Source organism: Pteronotus mesoamericanus, unplaced genomic scaffold (genome assembly GCF_021234165.1).
Source record: "Pteronotus mesoamericanus isolate MK-2021 breed Mesoamerican mustached bat unplaced genomic scaffold, CSHL_Meso_final contig_436, whole genome shotgun sequence".
Lineage (NCBI taxonomy): Eukaryota > Metazoa > Chordata > Mammalia > Chiroptera > Mormoopidae > Pteronotus > Pteronotus mesoamericanus.
In genome coordinates this window covers 1,025,198-1,044,771 of record NW_026555164.1, presented here as the reverse complement: position 1 = coordinate 1,044,771, position 19,574 = coordinate 1,025,198, and the positions used below count along the sequence as shown (strand labels likewise).

The following is a 19,574-nucleotide window of genomic DNA, read 5'->3' as shown; positions in this document are numbered from 1 at the left end:
AGCCTCCAGCCCGCCCCCCGCACCGCCTGGTACCTGGCGGCTGCCCATGTACAGCACGAACTGGTTCTTGTAGGCCTGGCTTGGCTCCGGCTCCGGGCTCTGGAGATAGAACTTGAGCGCGGTGTAGGCAGCGAGGTCGGCGAGGTCCCGGGGGGCGCGCACCTGCACCCCCGAGTTCCCATTGAACTTCATGGACACCTTGACCTGTGTGGAGGGTGCACGGTGAGTGCTGTGTGGACGGTCGGCACCCACCGGCCGCCTCCCAGGCGCCCTGCCGCGCCCCGCTCTCGTGCCCACCTTGCTGGCAGCGCCCCGGGCCTGGGCGATGAGCTCCCGCACGCGGCCGATGCTGGCGGACAGGGCCAGGCTGGCGTTGTGCACCCCACGGTTCTCCAGGAGGCTCAGCTTGGCCAGCAGCTGCGGCAGCGTCTTCTCCAGCGTGGACACTGCAGGGAGGGGAGTGGGCCCTGAGACCTGTGCTTCCTGCTGCTCGCCCGCCCGCCCGCCCGCCCGCGGGGACCTGGCATGCGGGAAGGGGGGCGCAGGGAGGCAGGGGCCCACCTGAGCGGCCGGCATCGAGCACCGCCTGGCCCAGGTCCTGGCTCTGCAGGTCCCCGTATTGGCCCTGCCACTGCTCCAGGTTCCTCTGCATGTCCCGAAGTCGCGACTGCACGCGGGCGGCCGTGTCCTGAGCTTCAGCGGCCACAGCCTTGGCATGGGCGATCTTCTTGCTGGTCTCGTCTGTGGGGGCCAGTGGGCAGGCTTGGCAGGGCGCAGTGAAGGCCGCGCTAGCCTCGTCTCCCACCGGGGCGACGGCTGAGGACCCCCCGCGACGACCAGCAATGGGGACACTGAGAACACGGATGCCCGCGCCCTATCCTGCCTCCCCCGGGGTGGCTCCTATGGCGCCGAACTCTTGGACCCGAGCGGGGTCACCCTGAGGCCTCAGCTCAGCCAGGTCTCCCCGCAGTGCCCCTGCCATCTCTCCCGTGGCCCTGCCAGAGTCCCCGCGGCCCCCACGCCCAGGCTTGCCCAGTTTCCCACGCTGGAGCGGGCAGCCACACGGGGCCGGACGTGCTGCTCCTCCGCTCCGAGCCGCCTCGGCCCCTCCCCGCGTGCCCACCCCGCCTCCGGACCGGCCCCCCACGCCCAGTGTCCTCTCCAAAGCGCTGGGTCTCCCTTCCGGTTTCCACTTGCTACGTGGGTCTGTTTTGTCGGCGTTTATCTCCCGACCAGCGGCAGGTCCCCAGGGAGCCGGGGCTGCCCACCTCGGGATTCCCTCCGCCCACCCTGGTCGCCATTTCGGACGGCGCAGGTGGGGGCGGGTCCCCCACCAGAGCCCCCCGCCGGGCCGCTGGCTGCAGCAACGCTCCTGTGGGGCAGGTGCCTGTTCGCTGGGGGGACGAGCAGTCAGGGCAAGAGCCGGGGGGCTCCGCTTACCTGTGTCCATGGCCAGCATGGCCTGCACCTCCCGGACCCGGGCTGCCAGCTGCTCCTTCCTGGCCCGGGCATCGCTGAGCTGGGTCCCGGTGCCCTGGAGGGTGGCCCACACTGCGGGGGAGGCAGCCTCAGTCCCTAGGAGCCCCTGCCCGCAGCACCTGGGTGCAGCCCCCCTTGGCCCTCCTGACCGGGGGGACCGGGGCTGACATGCACAGAGACATACAGGGAAGTCTGCACCTGGGCCTCCTGGTCCCACAGCAAAATGGAGCCGCCCCCATTTCACGGTTGAACCCCCGAGGCTCAGGGAAGCCCAGCCATTGGCCACGATTCCAGCAACAGCCCCGCCCCACCGCCGGCCAGCCCTTTCTCGCGCGGCAGCCTGCCCCCCGCCCACGGCCCCTGAGCCAGGACGGCAACAGGGACCACCAGCTGGTCCCCGTCCTCTGGCTCGGGCGCTTCCACCGTCCGAGGGTCTCCTCACAAAGCCAGGGCTCCCAGGGGTGGGCACACTGAGCCAGTGGAGGGCAGCCACCTCCGTGACCATGCACGAACCCCCACGCGTGTGCCCAGAGACTGAGAGGTGCCTGCCGAGCCCCGGCGCAGCCGGCACTCACCGCGGCCCAGCCTCCGCTGCTCCCCGAGAACGGCCTCCCCCAGGGCACTGCTGTTGGCCCGCAGCTCCCGGGCGCGGGAAGCCAGGCCCTGCTGTACCACCTTCTGCAGACAGAGGAACAGGACCGAGGTCACACCCGTGCAGTGGGAGCTGGGAGGGGGACGCAGGGCCCCCCGGGTGGGGGCGGGGCGTGGGGGGCCTCACCGCCCAGGTGCGGCTGGCCTGCTCCAGCGCCTGGCCCGCGGCGCCCTCGGCAGCCTGCACGGCTCTCAGGATGCTGCTGTGGGCGTTGGCGGCCTCGATGGCGCGCTGGATGAAGCGGTCCTGGTTAACCCCGCGGATGATGCTGTGGTGGGGCAGGGGAGGGTCCAAGCGCGTTAGGTCGGGGCCAGAGACCCTCAGGCCTCCCCCCGGAAGGACGACGGCTCCTCCCTCTGGGGCCCGCCAGCTGAGGGTGCCCCCGTCAAGGCCTGGGCCGCCCCCGGCCGGCCCTGCACCTGGAGAGGTTGTGCGCCAGCTGGTCCAGCCGCTGCGCGTGGGCCTCGGCGGCCTCTACCAGGTCCACCTTGCTGTCGATGGAGGCGAAGGTGCGGATCTTCTCCAGCAGCGGCGCCCGAGCCCCGTCCAGGCTGGCGGCCAGGCGCTCCTGCTCCTGGGGGCGGAGGGGCTCGGTGGAAGCCCCGCCCCGCCCCTCCCTGCTCAGCTGGGGCTGCGTGCGGAGGGCATCCCACCCGCCCCGGACGCAGCCCTGGGCTCGGTGCTCACCTCCTTGGCCCGGTCCATGCCCTGCAGAAGCTCAGAGACCAGGGCCAGGGTCTCCCTGGCGGCCTGCATGCTGTCCCTCAGGGTGGCATTGTCGCGGGACAGCTCCTGCTTCCGAAGCTGGAGGGGATGCGGAGAGCACAGGAGAAGACAAAAGCAGAGACAGGATGGGGCGAGGGGGTGGGCGGCTGGGGTGGAGGCGTGACGGGGGTGAGGCGGGGCCGCGGGGCAGGGAGGCGGGAGGGGCGGGGGGGCGGGGGGCGCACCAGGGCCTCCTGCAGGCGCTCCTGGTTGCGGCTGTTGAGCTCTTCGGCCTCACGCGTGGTGCCCACCGCCCGGTTCAGGGCCTCGCGCAGGTCCATGAGGCCGGCCTCGTACTGGGCCAGCTGCTCTCGGGTGTGGGCCACCAGAGCCCGGTTCCCCTCCCAGCGGCTGGTCAGCTGCTCCTGCACGCGGGTCAGCACTGGCGGAGACCCGGCATGGGGTCAGTCACTTGGGCGGTGCCTCCTGGTGCCCACCTCAGCCCCAGGGCTGCCGGCCAAGCCCCCGCCCCTCCCACCGCGGCCCTGCGGGCCAAAGCCCCCACTCACGTCTCTGGGCCTCGCCCAGCTCGGCCTCGGCTGCTGCCCGTGGGGCCCCCAGGTTGCGGGCCCGCATCTCCCGGAGGAGCTGCTCCACCTTGGCCAGTGTCCGGCGCAGCTGCTCGCCTGATGGGGCCGTGGCATTGGCTGGCGACAGGTGGTCTGTCACAAGTTCTGTGGGTTTAAGGAGGGGCCGTGACGCCCAGGGCCGGCCTCAGCCTGCCAGCTTCCGGCCGAAGACCCCGCCCGAGCGAGCACGTTCAGCACAGCCCAGGCGGCTCCAGGCCGGCCCCTCCTCTTGCCCGCACAGCCCCACCCCGACAGCCCGCTGTCGGCCTGCTCCGCGTGCTCCCCCGGCCCCTCGCCCGGGCCACCCCAGCTCCGGTCCGGAGCGCGGCTGAATGCGCTTCTTCCCAGGCCCTTGGGCTGGGCCGGGTCCCCTCTGATCTCTGGGTGACGCATTCCCGTTTGTAATTAAGGTGCTCACCAGCGAGTTTCCCCAGGGAGATAGGGTGCCTGCTGGGTGGGCACCAGCCCACCTCCCAGGGTCCTCCCGCCCTCCTGCTCGGGCCACACCGGCCGCCCCTCCCGCCTCGGCCTCCGCCCTCGCCCCGTTCAAACACCCAAGCCCGGCCAGGTCTTCAAGGCCAAGCCCCCGGAGGCAGCCCCCACTCCGAGCCCGGAGCTTTGTTCCCGGCACCCCCGGACCAGCCCCTACCGCTCAGGGTCCGGTTCAGAGCCTGGATGGTGGCCAGCAGCGTCCGTGCCCGGCCCAGCGTGGCCTCCGTGCTGTCCAGCAGCTGGCCGGCCTGCGCGCGGGCCCCTGCGGCCTGTGGACACAGCACCCCATCAGCCCACGGCCTCTGCTGGCTGCAGGGTATGGGGAGAGGCTGGGGGCCTGGGCAGTGGCCTTAGGCCTGAGCGGATGGTTAGGAGAGAGATGCATGGTTTGGGGCCCAGGGGAGGAGTCCGCTGAGGGACAGGGGCCCCCCCGGGTCCTGGGGTCCTGCCTGTCCGTCCAGCCGCTGCGCGTCCTGCCTGAGGCTCTCGCCCCGCCTCTCCAGTGTGTCCAGCTGCTGCGCGGCCTCGTGGCGGGGGCTGGTGGGGCTCCGGAGCTGGCTCTGTGGGGAGGGGACCGTGAGGGCCTGCAGCCTGCGCCGGGGAGGCCGGGGGGCCGCCACCCCTTACCTTCAGGTCCGCGATGGAGGCGTTCAGCCTGTGCAGCCGGGCCCAGGCTGCGGAGCTGGTGTTGATGCTGCGCAGCTGTTCGTGGATGGCGGGCAGGAGGCCGCCGAGCCGCTCCAGGTCGTCCAAAAGCAGGACCACGCAGTGGTCACACACTGGGCGGGTCGGGCGGGTGAGGCCGGTGAGCCGGGGGTGAGGGGGGCGGGGGGTCCGCCCGGGGTCATGGCGCTGGGATGGGGGCACTAGGCTGGGCTAAGGTGAGGGTCAGGGGTCAGCACGGGGGATCCGGGGCGCAGTGTAACAAGGACAGGAATGGCGTCCCTTGGAAAACCGAGAGGGAGAGTTGGGGCCGCAGGACTCCTCTGAAAGCTGAGGTTAACGCAGGGCCGCCGGGACAGTGGGGGCCGGTGGGCGAGGTCAGTGGGCAGGGGAGGGGCGGGGACGAACCTTCGCAGTGCACGCCCGGGCTCCCAGGCCCGCCCGGCACCAGCACCTGGTGCTGCTGGCTGCAGGCGTCGCAGCGGTCCCCGCTGAGCCCCGGCGGGCACGTGCAGCGGCCTGTGTACACGTCGCAGTGGCCCCCCTGGCACTGGCAGCCTGGGGCGCGGGAGGGCGGGGTCAGGTGGGGGGGCTGGCAGAGGGCCCCTGGGCACTCGCCTCCCCGGGGCCCCACCCCCCGGGGCCCCGCCAGCCGCACTCACGCCTGCAGCCCTGTTCGGGGCGCCCCCAGTGGCCGGCGGCACACTCTCGGCACTGGAGCCCCCCAGCCCCTGGCCGGCAGTGGCATTGTCCACTCTGGGGGTGGCACGCAGAGCCCTCAGCGGCTGGTCCACAGGCGCACGGGCGGCAACCCCTGCAGCCCTCGAAGCCGAAGTGTCCTTCCTGTGGGCGCAGGTGTGGTCAAAGCTCCCGCCAGCCCTCCCGACTCTGCTTCTTCCACGCCTTCAATCCTATGTTTCCAGCCCCGCTCACCAGGGCCCCGCCCCTCCAGCCCAGGCCCCGCCCCTCCAGCCCAGGCCCCGCCCCTCCCAGGCAGCCCTACCTGACAGCGGTCACAGCGAGGCCCCGTCACGCCGGCCTTGCACAAACACCGCCCGCTGTGGGGGTCACAGGCCTCCGTCCCACAGGGGGAGCAGTCGCACCCTGGAGGAGGCGGGGCTGTGACCGCAGCCCTCCCCCCGCCCCAGCCTCTCCTGCGGCCCACAGACGGGGAGGGAGCTCCTGCTTCCCCTCCCCCGCCCCGGCCACCCGCCCCATCTCCACCTGTCCCCAGGGAAGCCCCGAGCCCCTCACTGTTACCCCCGTCCCCGGCCCCAGGCCGGCCCAGAGTTAGCACCTCCCACGCCACGACATGCTGCGCCCCCGGTGCCCCCTCACTGTCTGCCCGTCAGAGGGAGGGGCCACAGCCCTCCGGGGACCACCCAGCAGAGGCCAGCCCCGCAGCGGCCCGTGGTCTGACGGGGCGGGGGGCCCCACCGCTCCCAGGGACCCCCACCTCCCCGCCAGGCCGCCCCCCGGGGGCGCGGCGCCTACGGGTGCAGTTGCCGGGCAGCAGGGCGTTGCCGTAGAAGCCGGGCGCGCAGGTCTCGCAGTGCGGCCCGGCGGTGTGGTGCAGGCAGGTGCGGCAGGCGCCCGTCAGGGGGTCGCAGTCATTGAAGAGCAGGTTGGGGTCCCCGTTGCCGCTGCAGTTGCAGGGCTGACAGGAGCTGCCCAGCACCAGCGGGTTCCCGAAGAAGCCGGGGGCGCACCTGGGGCATGGGCGGGCTGGCGGGTCAGCGGCCCGAGTGGCTGTGCCCGCCGCGCCCCCCCGCCCCCACACCACCCGCCAGGCTCACCGCTCGCAGGAGGCTCCCGCGTAGCCGGGTTTGCACAGACACTGCGCGCGGCCCCCGGTGAAGACGCAGCCCACTGCGAAGCTGCGGGGACAGAGGCGGCCGTCAGGTGCCCGCACCCCCCGCGGGGGCGCCCGTGTACCCGGCTGGGCCGGCCTCCAGGAGGCAGCGGTGTCCCTGCCTCAGGCGCCCACCCAGCCGCCCCGGCCAGCTCACTTGTTGGAAGGCGCCGACACGGGGCAGGGGCAGCTGACGCAGGGGGCCGCGGGGTCCGCGGACCCATTGCGCACGAAGCCGGCCTGGCAGCGCTCGCAGTGGTCGCCCTCGGTGTTGTGCTGGCAGCCCTGCGGTGGAGGGGACGGGTCAGCGCAGAGGGCGCCGGCTTCCCACCAGCGGGGTCCGGTCCACGCCCCCCCAACCCCACTGGGACTCTGCCCAGGCGCCTCCCACGCCGGCATGTGTCCGTGACCACTGACCCGCAGGTCCCTCGTGGGTGCCTTGGTGGCTGCCCTCCCTCCGCCAGGCCCCACTCACCAGGCAGGTGCCCACGCCGGGGACGCAGAGGTCTGAGTGGCCGTAGCACTGACAGGGGACGCAGCGGCCCAGAAAGAGCCCTTTGGCGTCCCGGTAGGAGCCGGGGGCGCATTCCTGGGGGCGGCACCCGAGATCAGGAAGAGAGGCGGGGCCAGCGCGATCCCGGGCCAACCGGGGACCGGGCTCACAGGCCCGCCTCGCGGGCCAGTGGGCAGACGGAGGGGCAGAGCATGGACCGAGGGCCGGCAGGGACACGGGGTGACAGTGCGTTGGCTGGTCGGTGGGCCAAGCAGCTGGCTGGGCCTCCGGCGGGAAGGTCGGGCTGCTGGGAGGGTGACACCCAGCGGGTGCAAGAGAAAAATGGGGTGGCACTAGCAGGGGCGGAAGGCAAGAGCGGGCGCTGGGGGAGGGCGGACGCGCACGCGAGAGGCACGCGTGCCGCAGCCCCTGCCCCGCCTCACCTGGCAGGAGTCCCCGAGGTAGTTGGCCGGGCACATGCACAGCTCCACGTTGCTGGCCGGAGGCCCCCGACCCCTCTCGCTGGCCACCTCCAGCGCCACCCTGCGCAGGGAGACGGCCGAGGAGACCTTGGAGAAGAGGGCGCGGATCTGCAGCTGCTGCAGGCCGGCCAGCACCATCATGAGCTCCTCGCGGGACACGCCGCTGTGGGTCTCCGCATGCCGGAAGTTACCCTGTGGGGCCGCCACAGGGCCTCAGCGCGACAGAGCCGGCGCCCAGAACAGACCCTCCCACGGGGACGGGGACACTCAGGTCCCATGGGGCAGGAGGGGGCTACCCTCGGGGTGGAACAACCTGTCACGGAGGCGGGTAAAGCGGCGCCGGGGTCCCCCGCCCCCCGTGGCGCACAAAACCCAGCTGTGTGTGGCAGGGCGTCAAACAGATGACGCGCTTGCGCTCTTAGAAAAAAACGAGCGTGAGTATTTCCTGATCTCGGAGGAACCGCCACTGTCGCAGAGGAAGCTCAGAAATGCTAAACTGCCAGTGACAAGTCCATACACTTGGGAACAGGGACCGTAAGGACTTCCGCTAGTCCGACGCCGTCTGAGAGGGGACAGAGGAGCTACGAACCGGGAAGGGTGGCCACTTCTCCGGCGTTGGGCGGGGGTACGTGTCAGGAATGACACTGAACCCTCTCAAGGAACAGACCAGCAGCAGAAAGTGGAATGGGGCAAAGACACGGGCAGGTCCCAGCGCGGGGAGCCACGGGCCCGCCAGGGAGCAGGGACCAGAAGCCAGCCCGGGCCGGGGGCATCGCCCCCAGGCAACCAGAGAGGCGCGGCCAGGTGACCGTGGGGCCGCTGTCCGGCGTGAGCGGGCAGAACCGTCGTGGGCCCCTGTGGCCTTTCCCGGGCCACGCTGGGGCCTCGAGGGACACGGGCCCCCGGCCAGCGCCACCCACCTCCACCAGCTGCAGCTGTCCACGGTGCCCCTGGCCGGGCCCCGGGTACACCGGCTCCAGGAACATGATGCTCATCTGGTTGCCCTGGGGAGGCAGGCACGTGCGTGGTCAGGGCTGCCCGCTGTCCCGCTCCGCCATGCCCGCCCACCTGCCCAGCTGCGACCCCCGCCCCCAGTGGTCACCTGCAGCACCACATCCGGCCTGCTCCCCGTGGGGAGGAACACGTCTCCCCGCGGGATCTCCGAGTGCAGTTCGTAGCGGAGGATCCCCCCGTAGGATGACACCTGGGGACCGGACAGGGGAATGTGACCTGGCCAGGCCCTGCCCACGCGCCGAGTCACCGCGGTGGCCCTGAGCACCCTCACGGAGCCCCCGCCCCCACAGCCCGATGCGCCCGCTCACCCGGTCCCCCAGGTAGGAGGGCGGCGCCTGCCAGTACAGCTCGGAGAGGCCCTCGGGCACGCGCCGCAGGTCCGCGTGGAGCAGGCTGCCCTCCTCCCGCAGCTCGTGGGGCACGACCTGCCGGTCACTGCTCACCAGCGTCCAGCCGTCCATGTCCACGAACTGCGGGGCGCGCGGGAGGGAGCCTCGGTGAGCGCCCCGAGCGTCCCCGGGCCCGCCCCCCCCAGCGAGCACCGCGGGCTGGGGAGCCCCGCGGCCGCCCGCGCGGCGGGGCCCTGCCCACGCACCTCCTGGCGGGAGTGGATGGAGCTCCGGCAGCGCTCCGTGGCCCCGAAGCAAAAGCAGCGCGTGCAGCCCTTCGGGTTGGCCGCGTCCAGGGAGAAGGTCCCGACGCGGCACTGGTCGCACCTGGGGCCCTGAACGTTCTCCTGGGGGCAGAGGTCAGGGCGAGGCGGTTGGCCGGCCCCGTGCAGCCCCCCCGCCTCGTCTCCCTGTCACCCCGTCGCCAACGGGCGGTCGTCCCCGGTCTCCCCGGGAGCCCCAGCCGCCCCCAGGAGGAGCTGCAGCGGCGGAGGGGGCGGGGGGCAGGCCCTGGCCCCACCTTGCAGCGGCACTGGCCCGTGAGGGGGTCGCACACGCTGGGCGCAGAGCCGGCGCGGTGGCAGTCACAGGGGCGGCAGCGGGGGAAGCCGTAGAAGCCTGGAGCGCAGGTGTCGCAGCGCCGTCCTGCCACGTGGGGTCGGCACCTGCGGGCGGGAGGGCGCGGTTCAGAAGCCGCTGCACCTCCCCTCCACCCAGACCCCTCACGCTGAAGCGAGAGACGGCAGGCGGCCCCCGGCCCCCCGAACTGAAGGGGAGCACGCTGCGGCACCCAGGAGCAACCATGGGGGGGGGGTGGGCTCAGGACCCTCGGACCCCAGCACCGCCACCCGGACCCCAGGCCCCCGGGAGGCCACCCGCCCCGGCCCCGGCTCTCACCGGCACTGGCCGCTGTCCTTGTCGCAGACGGGGTCTGTGAGCTCCTGCACCCCGGGCCCCGAGCAGTTACACTCCTCGCAGCCGACCAGGGGGTGGCAGCCGAAGGTCTGGGGCTGGCAGACGGTGCAGTCGGGGGGGACGGTGCGCGGCGGGCAGATGCAGCGGCCGGTCAGCTCCTCGCACAGGCGGCCGCTGCAGTCGCAGGCTGTGGGACGTGCACAGGGCTGGTGGGCCCCTCTGCCCCTCGCGGGGGCCCCGGGCTGCCGCTCAGGGCAGCGAGGCCGGGGCACCCCACCCCTGCTCCCTGCCCGGCCCTGCCCAGCCCTGTGCCGGAGCCTCCGGCAGCCCCTCCGACCTGGGGTCGGCAGCGCCGAATCACCGCCTAGGCCCTGGAACCGTCCAGACAACCCTGTAAGGCCTGGGCCGGAAGCTGCCCAAGGTCCCAAGGATGGCAGGTGCCTGGACTGGTCTGCCAGGCTCTAGAATGACCTCCTGACCCCTGTCGATACTTCCTGGGGAGCCCCCCTTTACCAGAAAGCCCCCGAGTTCAGGCGCCACCCCCAGCTGGCCAAGCGCCGGACCGAGGTACTCACGCCTACAGTTGGGGAAGCCCCAGTAGCCGGTGGCGCAGCGGGAGCAGTCTCGGCCAATGACGTAGGCACGGCAGGGACACTGGCCCCCGAAGCGCTCACACGTAGGGCTCGTGGCGCCGACTTCGTGGCACCCGCAAGGCAGAGCCCCGTTGTTATAGAAGAGGGACAGAGAGGTGGCTGCGTCTCGGCAGAACTGGGATGAACTGGTGGGGCTGGGGTGAGGGGAAGGTGGTGAGGCCAGCGCCCTGCCTGGCTCTGCCGGAGCCCTGCCCCCAGCCTCCAGTCCCGCCCAGGCCACGCCCACCCAAGCCCCACCCCGCCCACCTGATGTGGTAGCCTTGGCTGGCACACTGGCTGATGAAGTCATAGGACTTGTCCAGGGGCTCCTCCCGCAGGTAGCTGGGGCTGTAGGCGTTCTCGGGGACCACCAGCACGTACTCCTAGGGCAACCAGGGTCTGGTCATCTCCCGGGAGCCAGGGCCTGCCTGCTGGGGCTCAGCTCCAGGGACCCCTGCGACTGGCCACCATCTGGCAGGGCAGCTAAGATGGTGTTGGCGCCCCATCGTGGCCCCGAGCCCGGGCAAGACTGGGAGGGGCTGGGTCCCTCCCACGCCTGGGCCACTTGGAGGGGGGCCAGCCCCCACGGCCTCCTGGGAGCTTGGGGTGTGGGAGGAGGTAGCACCCCCTGCCTCCCTCTGCACCCTGCAGGCTCCGCCCACTCAGGAAGCCACCCTGACCAGCGGGGCCCTGGGGTGTTGGTTGGTGAGCTTTCTCTTAGCTCCTGGGCCCCCGCCGGCATCTCATGGGGTGGCTCTGGAGGTCCCCAGAGGCCGCTGCTCCCGGCACCCAGCACCCCTGGTGTGAGTACAGGCAGGGGACACACTCTGGCTGAGTGACCGAGGGCCGTGCCACCGGGGTGGGGACAGCTGGTCCCCGGACAGGTTCAGGATGTCTACCGTGCGGGCTCACCAGCCTCAGGACTCACCAGCCAGAGCCACCGGCCCTCGGGCACGCGCACGGTCACCGTGAGCTCGCTGTCGGTCACGTCCAGGACGGCCTGGCCCTCGCACACCACCAGGATGCGGCAGCCGTAGGCGTGCGGGCAGAAGGTGGCGTTCGCGTGGCCTGGAGGGGAAGAAGAGGCAGGTCAGCCCCCCGCACACGGACCACCCCCGGCCCGAGGGCCTCGGCCCAGGCCGGGGGCCGTCTGGGGGTCACTGTGGGGAGGGGCTCAGCCCCCACACTCCGTGGGCCAGCGTGGCCCCTGGGCTTGGCACAGCGACGATAACAAAATAGACAAACACGTAGCAGCACGTGGGCCATCAGCTAGTGTCCCGTGTGTGATCCCTCCATTGCCCGTGTGGCGGGTGCCGCCTAGTCCATGAAACGGGCGCGAGGAGCGGGGGCCGGGACGGGTCTGGGAGGCGGGGCTGACAGCACTGGACACCGGGCAGGCCCCGGGCGCCCCGCTGGAGCGCCGATGGCAGGAGGGGTGTGTGGCCCCGCACTCACAGCCAGGTACCGGGGCGCCAGGCCACGGAACCAGCACAGTGTCCACGTCACGTGGTGACCACACAACAGGGCCCTGCGGCTGAGACGCCCACAGGCTCCTGGTTCCGGAGCCGCCCCCGCCGCCACTCACCCTGCCAGACGCGGCCCCCGTTGATGAGGACCTCGACCGCGAAGGTGGGGTGCGCTGGCTGGTAGCCGTGCAGCAGGAAGGCGTAGCGGCCCAAGGTGGGCACGTGGGTGGCGAAGACCACCGTGCCCTGCGGGGAGAGGCGCGTGAGCGGGCAGAGCGGTAGGGTCGCTGGGGGGCTCCCCTGCAGGTCCTGCCCGCCCACTCCCCCGTCCCCAGCCCCCGGCTCTCACCTGGGGGTGTCGCAGCAAGGTGGGCTCCGCCTCGGGGTCGCCGGCGGTGGGGGGCCGGGGCTGGGGCCCGGGCGGGGGTGCTCCCGGCGTGAGCTCCTGCGAGCGCAGCAGCGGGAGGCCCGGCGGCAGCGGCAGCACCTGGCAGTCCCGGAGGATGACGGGCTGGGGCGGCTTCGGGAAGCGGGAGGGCAGGCAGGCGGCACTGGCGGGAGAGCGGGATGAGTCCCGGCCCAGCCGGTGTGGCCCCCCAGGCCGCCCCGCCCCCGCCCGTCCACTACCTGCTGGGGCTGAAGGCCCCGTGGGTGCTGATGCAGCGGACCTGCGGCTCCACAAACTCCAGGCTGAACGTCTCCATGGGCACCAGGGTGATGCTGTGCTGTGGGTGGGGGGCCAGGCGTGGGCGTGAGGGTGCAGCCTGTCCACACCGCGGCCGACCCGAGCCCAGCTCCGGCACCAAGGCCTTGCCGGGCCGCACCGGAGGAGGGGTGCGGCCCAACTCCTCGCCCTCGACTGCAGTTTCTGGGCGCCCTCCCAGCTGACCCCAAGACCACTCCTCGCCGCCTGCCTCCCCCGAGCTCCCGGGACGGGGTCCCGGGCAGGCCTGTCTGCCCTGGGCCGTCCCACTGCCGCTGGAAGCGCGCACTGACAGATACGACCAAACCGAGGCGCTGCAGCAGTGACAGAGAGAGCACCGCGTGAGGACAGCAGCACCCCCACTCGCCGCCCACACGGGGTCAGCAGAAGGACGCCCTGTGGGGTTCGTTACAGAAAGTTCCGGAATAGGCAGGGTCAGGGTGCGATCGGCGTGTGGGGGGCCACCCGGGGGGCCCGCAGGGCGTCCCGTGCGCCGTGTGTTCCCATGGAGGTGGAAATGCTCCGTGGAAAGGTGGACACAGCCCGGTCACAGCCACAGGCCCGGGAAAGCACAGGGCCCACAGAGGACAGACCGGGAGCAGCCGCAGCGACGCGTGTCCGCTGGCAACACTGAAAGCACACGGCTCTGCCAAGTGGGATCAGCAACCCTGACCCCGGGCCCGGCGGTCACTCTTTGGTGTGGCCGGTATCTCGTCAGTACCGGCCACTTTGATAAAAACTGTGCAGTTATTGCTCAGATGAGTTTCCCGAAGGCCTGAGGAAGTGGGGTGCAAGAGACCGTGCGCCACTTCTGGGGGACAGATGCCCCCTGCTCTAGCTGGTCTTGAGTGCACCCTGGCGCTTGGTTCTGGGCCCAGAACCACCGAGGCTGCGCCACGTTGTGATTACGGCGACTCAATTACCACGAGGTTACCCAGCCTGCGAGGCTGGTACAGAAGCGGCGTCCCACAGAGCTGCTGGGCCTGGAGTCTCAGGACGCCCCGCGAAGGGGCCCCGTCCCAAGTCCAGAGAGGGCCCCTGGGCGCACGGGGGCAGGTGTCGATCAATGGTACCACAGCCAGGTTTTTGTTAAGATCACTGTTTGTTCCCGCTCTCGCTCCAGTGAATCACACGCCCCCTTACGGGGCTGTGGGTGTTAGTAGGAAATAAACAGATGTTCTGTGCCCCCAGGAGGAAAACCCGTGTTCCGGAAGAACCGAGATGCGGCCCGAGCTAACGGCGCCCTGGTGACAGGAACCTGGGCCCGTTAACACTCTTCTCTCCCTTTTTTATGTGGGTTTAAAATCTGAACGATCTGCCCTGACCAGTGTGGCTCAGGGTACTGAGGGGTGGCCTGCGAACCACAGGGTGGCCAGTTCAATCCCCAGTCGGGGCACAGGCCTGGGTTGCAGGCCAGGTCCCCAGCAGGGGGCGTGCGAGAGGCAGCCGCACCGGGATGTTTCTCTCTTTTCTCCCTTTTTTCCCCCTTTCTCCAAAAATAAGTAATATCTTTATTTAAAAAAAAAAAAAAACCTGAACGATCCGACCCCCCAGGAGTCCTGAGGCAGGCGCAGACGAGAGGTCGGGGGTCAGGGCCTTACCAGGAAGAAGTGTGCCTGCTCGGCTGTGAGTCGGACACTGGCCTCTGTGTCCAGGTGGAAGGCTGCCGGGAGGTGCTGGTTGTCCAGGGCGGCGCCGCGGCACAGCGTGCTGCAGGGGCGGGGCGGTCAGCAGCCGGCAGCTCCGGGTCCAGCCCTCCCACCGGGCCCTGGGCCCCCCGCCCCCTCTGTGCGCACCTGTACAGGCAGGGGTGCAGGGTGAGCGTGCCCTGCTGCGGGGGCTGCCGGGGGCTGTGCACGGCCACCCCCAGCTCCTGGCGGGCTGCCTCGTTGGCATACTCCACCACCAGGGCGTAGCGGCCTGGCCGCGGCACCACCACCTGCAGCTGGACGTCCACCTGGGGGGACAGGGCAATCAGAGGCCCGCCCCGCCCCCACCCGGGAGCACGGCTCCCTCCCAGGACACGGCAGCGTGCGGCCCTCTGCCCGCCCCTGCCCACCCGAGGCCCAGGCAGGGACCTCAGAGGAGTGGGCAGCCGCACAGCCACACAGCGAGCCAGCTCCAGGGCTGGGGCCGGGCCCCCAAGGGCGTCCTGGGTCCCGAGCTCCGCCTTGCCCTGGTCACTCTTGCCCTGACCGTGTCTCGTCCCCCAGGCCAAGGGCATGCCTCCCCCCAGGCCTTGACCCCCAGGACACGCACGTCGCTGCCCTGGCAGAGGACCAGCGGCGGGTGCGAGGGGCTGAGCTGCTCCGTGGGGCAGGGCCGCGGCAGGCTGTTGTCACGGAGGCACAGGGCCCCAGGCCCAGGGGCTGAGGGGAAGCCGTCCAGGGGCAGGTGGGTGTAGAGGAGGCAGCTGTGGGCGGGGGACACGGTCCGAGTCAGCACGGGGCCAGCGGCCTGAGCACAGAGGGGGCTGGCCCCCCGCCCCCCCCACTGGACTGGCCCTCACTTCTCCCCGGAGTGCTGGGCAGCGGGCCGGAACCTGCAGGCCTCGGTCACCCGCAGCTGCAGCAGGGCCGCCTCGTAGTAGGCGCTGGGCAGCAGAACCACGTAGTCCTGGAGGCGGGAGGGCAGAGGGCGGGCGGTGGATGCTGTGGCCGCGCCTGGGCCCCCCGCCCGCTCCGACCCCAACAGCCCGCGGACCCCGTCTCACCAGAAGCACCCCCTCGGCCTCCACGAGCAGGGCCCAGGCTCCAGGGTTCAGCACGAAGGGCCCCCCCAGGCCCCGCTGAGGCACGGTGACGAAGGCGGGCTCCGTGCTGGGCGGGAACACCACAGGCTGGCTCTGCTCCGTGCCTGGGGGGCGGGCGGGCGGTGAGGCCGGACCCAGCCCGGGGGCCCAGGCCGCACTCCCCAGGGCGAGTGAGCGGCAGGGCCTGGCTTCCGCCCACACAGGCTGAGGCGGGTGGGGGCTCGGCGGGATGCGGGCGCGAGCGGGGGTGGGGGCCCCACCGCCCGGGGCACTCACAGTTGGCACAGGCGGCGAACTTGCCCTCCTCCTGCACGGAGACCCGCCCGCTCACGCTAGTGGGCCCGCGATTGACGTAGCGGAAGACGAGCCAGAAGAGGTCAGGGGAGGTCACGGTCAGCCTGGCCACAATCCTGGGCTGCGGAGGCGTGGAGCATCGGGGTCACCCCTCCCTGGCCTCTCCCAGCCCGATCCCAGGGCTTCCGAGGTCTGCCCACCCCGGACCCACCTGGATGGGCGCCATCTGCGCGTAGCCCCGCCAGCTGAAGTTCTCGAACTCGAGGGGGTTGAAGCCAAAGCGCACCGTGTGGCCCTCGGGCGTGGCCGCCTCCTCCAGCTCCAGGCGCAGGCGGTGCAGGTCAGGCAGGTAGTGGTTCCGCGCCGGCCTGGCCACGGCAGGGGCGTCACGGGGGGCAGGCGCCGGCCCTGTACAGCCGCCAGGGCCCCCAGGGACAAGCCCAGCGGACGAGCCACCGCCCCCCGGCCCCTGCCCCCCAGGCCCCCCAGGCCCCCAGCCCGGTCGGAATGGGACACCCACTCGCTGCAGGTGGGGCCCTGGGTGTTGGGGCGGCACCGGCAGGCGCCCGTTCTCGGTTCACAGCCCTGGCCGAGCGCACCGCCAACATCACACCGGCAGCCTGCACGGGGTTGGGGGTGGAGACAGGGCGTGAGCGAGGTCGGAGCTGCCCCCGGCCCAGGACCCCGCTCAGCGCTCACAGGCAGGCGCGGGCTCCATCTGCCTTCTCCCAGCGGCAGGGCTGAGGGGCCCGCTGGGACTCCGGACGAGGGAGGTTCTCAGCCCAGGCTCCGGGGCACGAGGTTGACCCGTGAGGTCCTTGGGCGCAGAACAAGCAGAGGCTGCCTGCGGGCAGACCCCGCCCGTGGCGCCGGCTGTGCCCAGGCCCCGCCCCAGGCCCCGCCCCAGGCCCCGCTCACCCCAGCACGTGGCCCCAGAGCCCCATGAGGGGCACTCACTGCGGCAGCCAAAGTAGTCGGCCCGGTCCAGCCCAAAGAAGCCGTCCCTGCACGCCGCGCAGGTCTGGCCGCACACGTGGGGCTTGCAGAAGCACTGACCGTTGCCCTAGGGCCAGGGAGGCGGTGGGATTGGGCAGGGGGAGGGTCCCGATGCGCCTGCACCACCGCCCCCCGCGGCTCGGCCCTCAGACTCACCAGCTGGCACTGGGCCGCTCCGCCCAGTGTGCCTCTGGGGTCGCAGCTGCAGCCTGGGGGGCGGGCAGAGCGGGCCTGAGTGCCGGGAGGGGAGGCGGCGGCAGGGCCGCGGCTCTGTGGGGACCCTCCCCCGCCCCCAGCACCCGCTGGCGGAAGACTCACGGGTGCAGCCCTCGGGGTTGCTGGGGCTCAGCCCCCAGAACCCGGGTTTGCAGCGATCGCAGCTTGGCCCTTCCACGTGAGCCCGGCACGTGCAGGGGGCCTGTGTCTGGGGGAGGACGAGACTGAGGGTCGGAGTGGCCCCCACCCTCCTACCCACGGACCTTCAGCCCCGAGTCTGGGCCCTGCGCCAGCCCTGGGAGCCCCTGGAGTGGGGACAGGGGGCCAGCAGGGGAAGGAATGCGCCCCCGAGGTTGCCATAGCGACCCACCAGCAGGGGCCGCGATGGCCTCAACCCACCAGGGCTGGCCCGGGCTCACCTGGGGGAGGAGGCTGTCGGCGGGGGCCAGGCCTGCAGGGTGGCAGGAGCCCGCTGTGGAGAGACGTCCTGCCTCGGTCACTCCTTGGTCTTTGGTCCTGATGGCCAAGCACCTCCCCGGCCGGGCCAGAACCCACGGCTCCCACAGGCGTAACCAGGCATGAAGACGTGCACCTCCACGCTCCTGCCCCAGGCCGGGACCGCGTGGCCTCCCCCTCCCCAGCACATGGTTAGGAACATGCAATGAGCACACATGCTCATGAACACGTGTGTGAGCAGACACCATGAGGACACACGCCCAGGAACAACCACGCAGAGCTGTGCGTGGGCACTTACGGGACACATGGACACACGACACGCACAGCACACGGGCCTCACCTGCACACGCGCAAACACATGGACACATGCACGGGCACGAACCACACGCACAGCGCGCGCCGGCCTCACCTTCGCAGGCGGGGAAGTTGTAGGTGCCGGGCACACACGTGTCACACCGCAGCCCTGTCACGCGGGGCCGGCAGCCGCACTGTCCGCTGCGGGGGTCGCAGGCTGCGTGCAGGGAGCCCTCCGCAGAGCAGTGGCAGGCTGCGGGAGGAGGAGCGTGTGGGCGCGCGGCGGGCGGGACGCGCCCGTCACCCCCCACCCCGTCCCCCGTCCCCCCACCCCGCCTCCCGCAAGGACACTCACGGACGCAGGCCGGGAAGCCGTGGAAACCGGGGCTGCACTCCTGGCAGGTGGCGCCGGCATAGCCAGGGCGGCAGCGGCAGGACCCGCCGGCGCCACACAGCTGGTCCAGGGCCCCGTGGGGGTCGCAGTTGCAGGCTGCGAGGGACGCGCAGGGTCAGGCCCTGGGCGCCGGCTGGAGGCGCCCCTGCCCCGCCCCTGGCCCCGCCCCCTGCCCCCCCCCCGCCCCGAGCCCCACCCCGAGCCCCGCCCCGCGCACCGCGGCAGTCCGGGTAGCCGTGGTAGCCCAGGCGGCAGCGGTCGCAGTGGGGGCCGTCGAACTCGGGCCGGCAGGGGCAGCGGCCAGCCTCGTCGCAGCCCGTCGGCAGGGTCCCCGCGGGGCTGCAGCCGCACACTGCAGGCGGAGAGGCGCACGGGCTGCTGAGCAGGGTGGACGGAGCCCCGGGCCCACGCCCACCCGGGCCCCCTGGGGAGGCCTCGCTCACGCTGGCAGAGGGGGAAGTGGAAGTAGCCGGGGGCGCAGCGGTCACACGCGGCCCCCTCGAAGCCCGCCCGGCACGTGCACCGGCCCGAGTCCTGGTCACAGTCGCCGTGCAGCACTCCGGGGCTGGAACACTGGCACGCTGCGGGGGCGGCGGCGGCCCTCGGTCAGAGAGGGGCCGGCCCCGCGTCCGTGCGGGGGGGCGGGCGGGGCGGGGCGGGGCGGGACTCACGCTGGCAGTCCGGGCCGTAGAACCCCGGGGCGCAGAGCTCGCAGTGGCTGCCCTGGAAGCCGGGTTTGCACAGGCAGCGTCCCACCCGCGTGTCCCGCTGGCAGGCATTGCCCTGGGTCCCGGCGGCGTTGCACTCACAGTCTGTCGGGGGAGCGGGGGAGAGGGTCTCAGGGGCCCTGCAGGCCCGGCCCCCCACCGGCAAACCCCCTCCTTCACAGCCCCTTCCCTGGCACTTTCACGCTGTGCACATATAAACGGGAAGACAACGCAAGTCCGGCGGGCGCCAGACTCCAGGAGAGCTCTCCGTGAGGGGACCGCTGTCCAACCGCCGTGCTGTACGTGACGTTGCAGGACGGACGTAATTGAAAGTATTTTAAAACTTAAAGGTAAACAAATGAACTTCAATAAAAACCCCAGGAAGGGAAAGCCGATGCTTTGGGGAGACGGCAGCGCGGGGCAAAACGTGGGAGACTGCGCCTCCGCGCACTTAGTCCTCCATGACCCAGACGCCAGGTCGCCGGCGGGCACTCCCACAGCCAGAAAAAATTTAGACTCAGCGTCACAACACAGGGAAGAAAACATTCCGGTCTTTATAAGTAATTCCAGGTGGTGGGAAGAAGGGAGCAAAACGTGCTAAAGCCTTAACGTGAGCATAAAAAGAAAGCAACAAGGACCGTTAGTTTCTGTTACTGAGAGAAAATAATGGTTCGGCATTTGTCCACCACGGACCAGAACTTGAAAACGATCAGAGAAGGAAACACTGACGAACCACCCAAAACCGAAATACGTATGGTTGCTCAACCCAGCAACAGGCGGGAGAGGAAAGAGAAGTGGAACAGGAGAGAGGACACTGCGCAGGTGGCCCCCGCGGCCGGCGGCCGCTGCCCTGGCTCAGGCCGCCTCTCCTTTCCTGCGATGAAGCCTCAAGGCGTCAG

The 19,574-nt window shown here is 71.4% G+C and overlaps 1 protein-coding gene across 1 annotated transcript in view; it reads right to left on the bottom strand.

Annotated features, from left to right (window-relative positions):
• Positions 1 to 19,574, bottom strand: part of LAMA5 (laminin subunit alpha 5) — a 44,455-nt gene that overhangs the window by 4,904 nt on the left and 19,977 nt on the right. Inside the window, exons 12-61 of the mRNA XM_054577547.1 lie at positions 18,640 to 18,780; positions 18,412 to 18,549; positions 18,186 to 18,320; positions 17,930 to 18,064; positions 17,690 to 17,827; positions 17,244 to 17,296; positions 16,927 to 17,032; positions 16,765 to 16,817; positions 16,570 to 16,675; positions 16,133 to 16,232; positions 15,824 to 15,980; positions 15,595 to 15,733; positions 15,280 to 15,422; positions 15,076 to 15,182; positions 14,826 to 14,979; positions 14,363 to 14,523; positions 14,168 to 14,276; positions 12,491 to 12,588; positions 12,213 to 12,414; positions 11,983 to 12,109; positions 11,326 to 11,465; positions 10,665 to 10,780; positions 10,341 to 10,552; positions 9,748 to 9,952; positions 9,371 to 9,515; positions 9,057 to 9,197; positions 8,770 to 8,931; positions 8,550 to 8,651; positions 8,368 to 8,451; positions 7,409 to 7,639; positions 6,948 to 7,061; positions 6,630 to 6,757; positions 6,417 to 6,497; positions 6,115 to 6,329; positions 5,624 to 5,724; positions 5,283 to 5,463; positions 5,029 to 5,178; positions 4,585 to 4,736; positions 4,407 to 4,517; positions 4,115 to 4,226; positions 3,406 to 3,570; positions 3,082 to 3,278; positions 2,819 to 2,935; positions 2,551 to 2,705; positions 2,258 to 2,399; positions 2,055 to 2,157; positions 1,441 to 1,551; positions 562 to 741; positions 298 to 446; positions 34 to 204 (exon numbers count right to left, since the gene is read on the bottom strand). Of these exons, the coding sequence (XP_054433522.1) occupies positions 34 to 204; positions 298 to 446; positions 562 to 741; positions 1,441 to 1,551; positions 2,055 to 2,157; positions 2,258 to 2,399; positions 2,551 to 2,705; positions 2,819 to 2,935; positions 3,082 to 3,278; positions 3,406 to 3,570; positions 4,115 to 4,226; positions 4,407 to 4,517; positions 4,585 to 4,736; positions 5,029 to 5,178; positions 5,283 to 5,463; positions 5,624 to 5,724; positions 6,115 to 6,329; positions 6,417 to 6,497; positions 6,630 to 6,757; positions 6,948 to 7,061; positions 7,409 to 7,639; positions 8,368 to 8,451; positions 8,550 to 8,651; positions 8,770 to 8,931; positions 9,057 to 9,197; positions 9,371 to 9,515; positions 9,748 to 9,952; positions 10,341 to 10,552; positions 10,665 to 10,780; positions 11,326 to 11,465; positions 11,983 to 12,109; positions 12,213 to 12,414; positions 12,491 to 12,588; positions 14,168 to 14,276; positions 14,363 to 14,523; positions 14,826 to 14,979; positions 15,076 to 15,182; positions 15,280 to 15,422; positions 15,595 to 15,733; positions 15,824 to 15,980; positions 16,133 to 16,232; positions 16,570 to 16,675; positions 16,765 to 16,817; positions 16,927 to 17,032; positions 17,244 to 17,296; positions 17,690 to 17,827; positions 17,930 to 18,064; positions 18,186 to 18,320; positions 18,412 to 18,549; positions 18,640 to 18,780 (6,875 nt within the window). The remainder of the gene's footprint in view (positions 1 to 33; positions 205 to 297; positions 447 to 561; positions 742 to 1,440; positions 1,552 to 2,054; positions 2,158 to 2,257; positions 2,400 to 2,550; positions 2,706 to 2,818; positions 2,936 to 3,081; positions 3,279 to 3,405; positions 3,571 to 4,114; positions 4,227 to 4,406; positions 4,518 to 4,584; positions 4,737 to 5,028; positions 5,179 to 5,282; positions 5,464 to 5,623; positions 5,725 to 6,114; positions 6,330 to 6,416; positions 6,498 to 6,629; positions 6,758 to 6,947; positions 7,062 to 7,408; positions 7,640 to 8,367; positions 8,452 to 8,549; positions 8,652 to 8,769; positions 8,932 to 9,056; positions 9,198 to 9,370; positions 9,516 to 9,747; positions 9,953 to 10,340; positions 10,553 to 10,664; positions 10,781 to 11,325; positions 11,466 to 11,982; positions 12,110 to 12,212; positions 12,415 to 12,490; positions 12,589 to 14,167; positions 14,277 to 14,362; positions 14,524 to 14,825; positions 14,980 to 15,075; positions 15,183 to 15,279; positions 15,423 to 15,594; positions 15,734 to 15,823; positions 15,981 to 16,132; positions 16,233 to 16,569; positions 16,676 to 16,764; positions 16,818 to 16,926; positions 17,033 to 17,243; positions 17,297 to 17,689; positions 17,828 to 17,929; positions 18,065 to 18,185; positions 18,321 to 18,411; positions 18,550 to 18,639; positions 18,781 to 19,574) is intronic.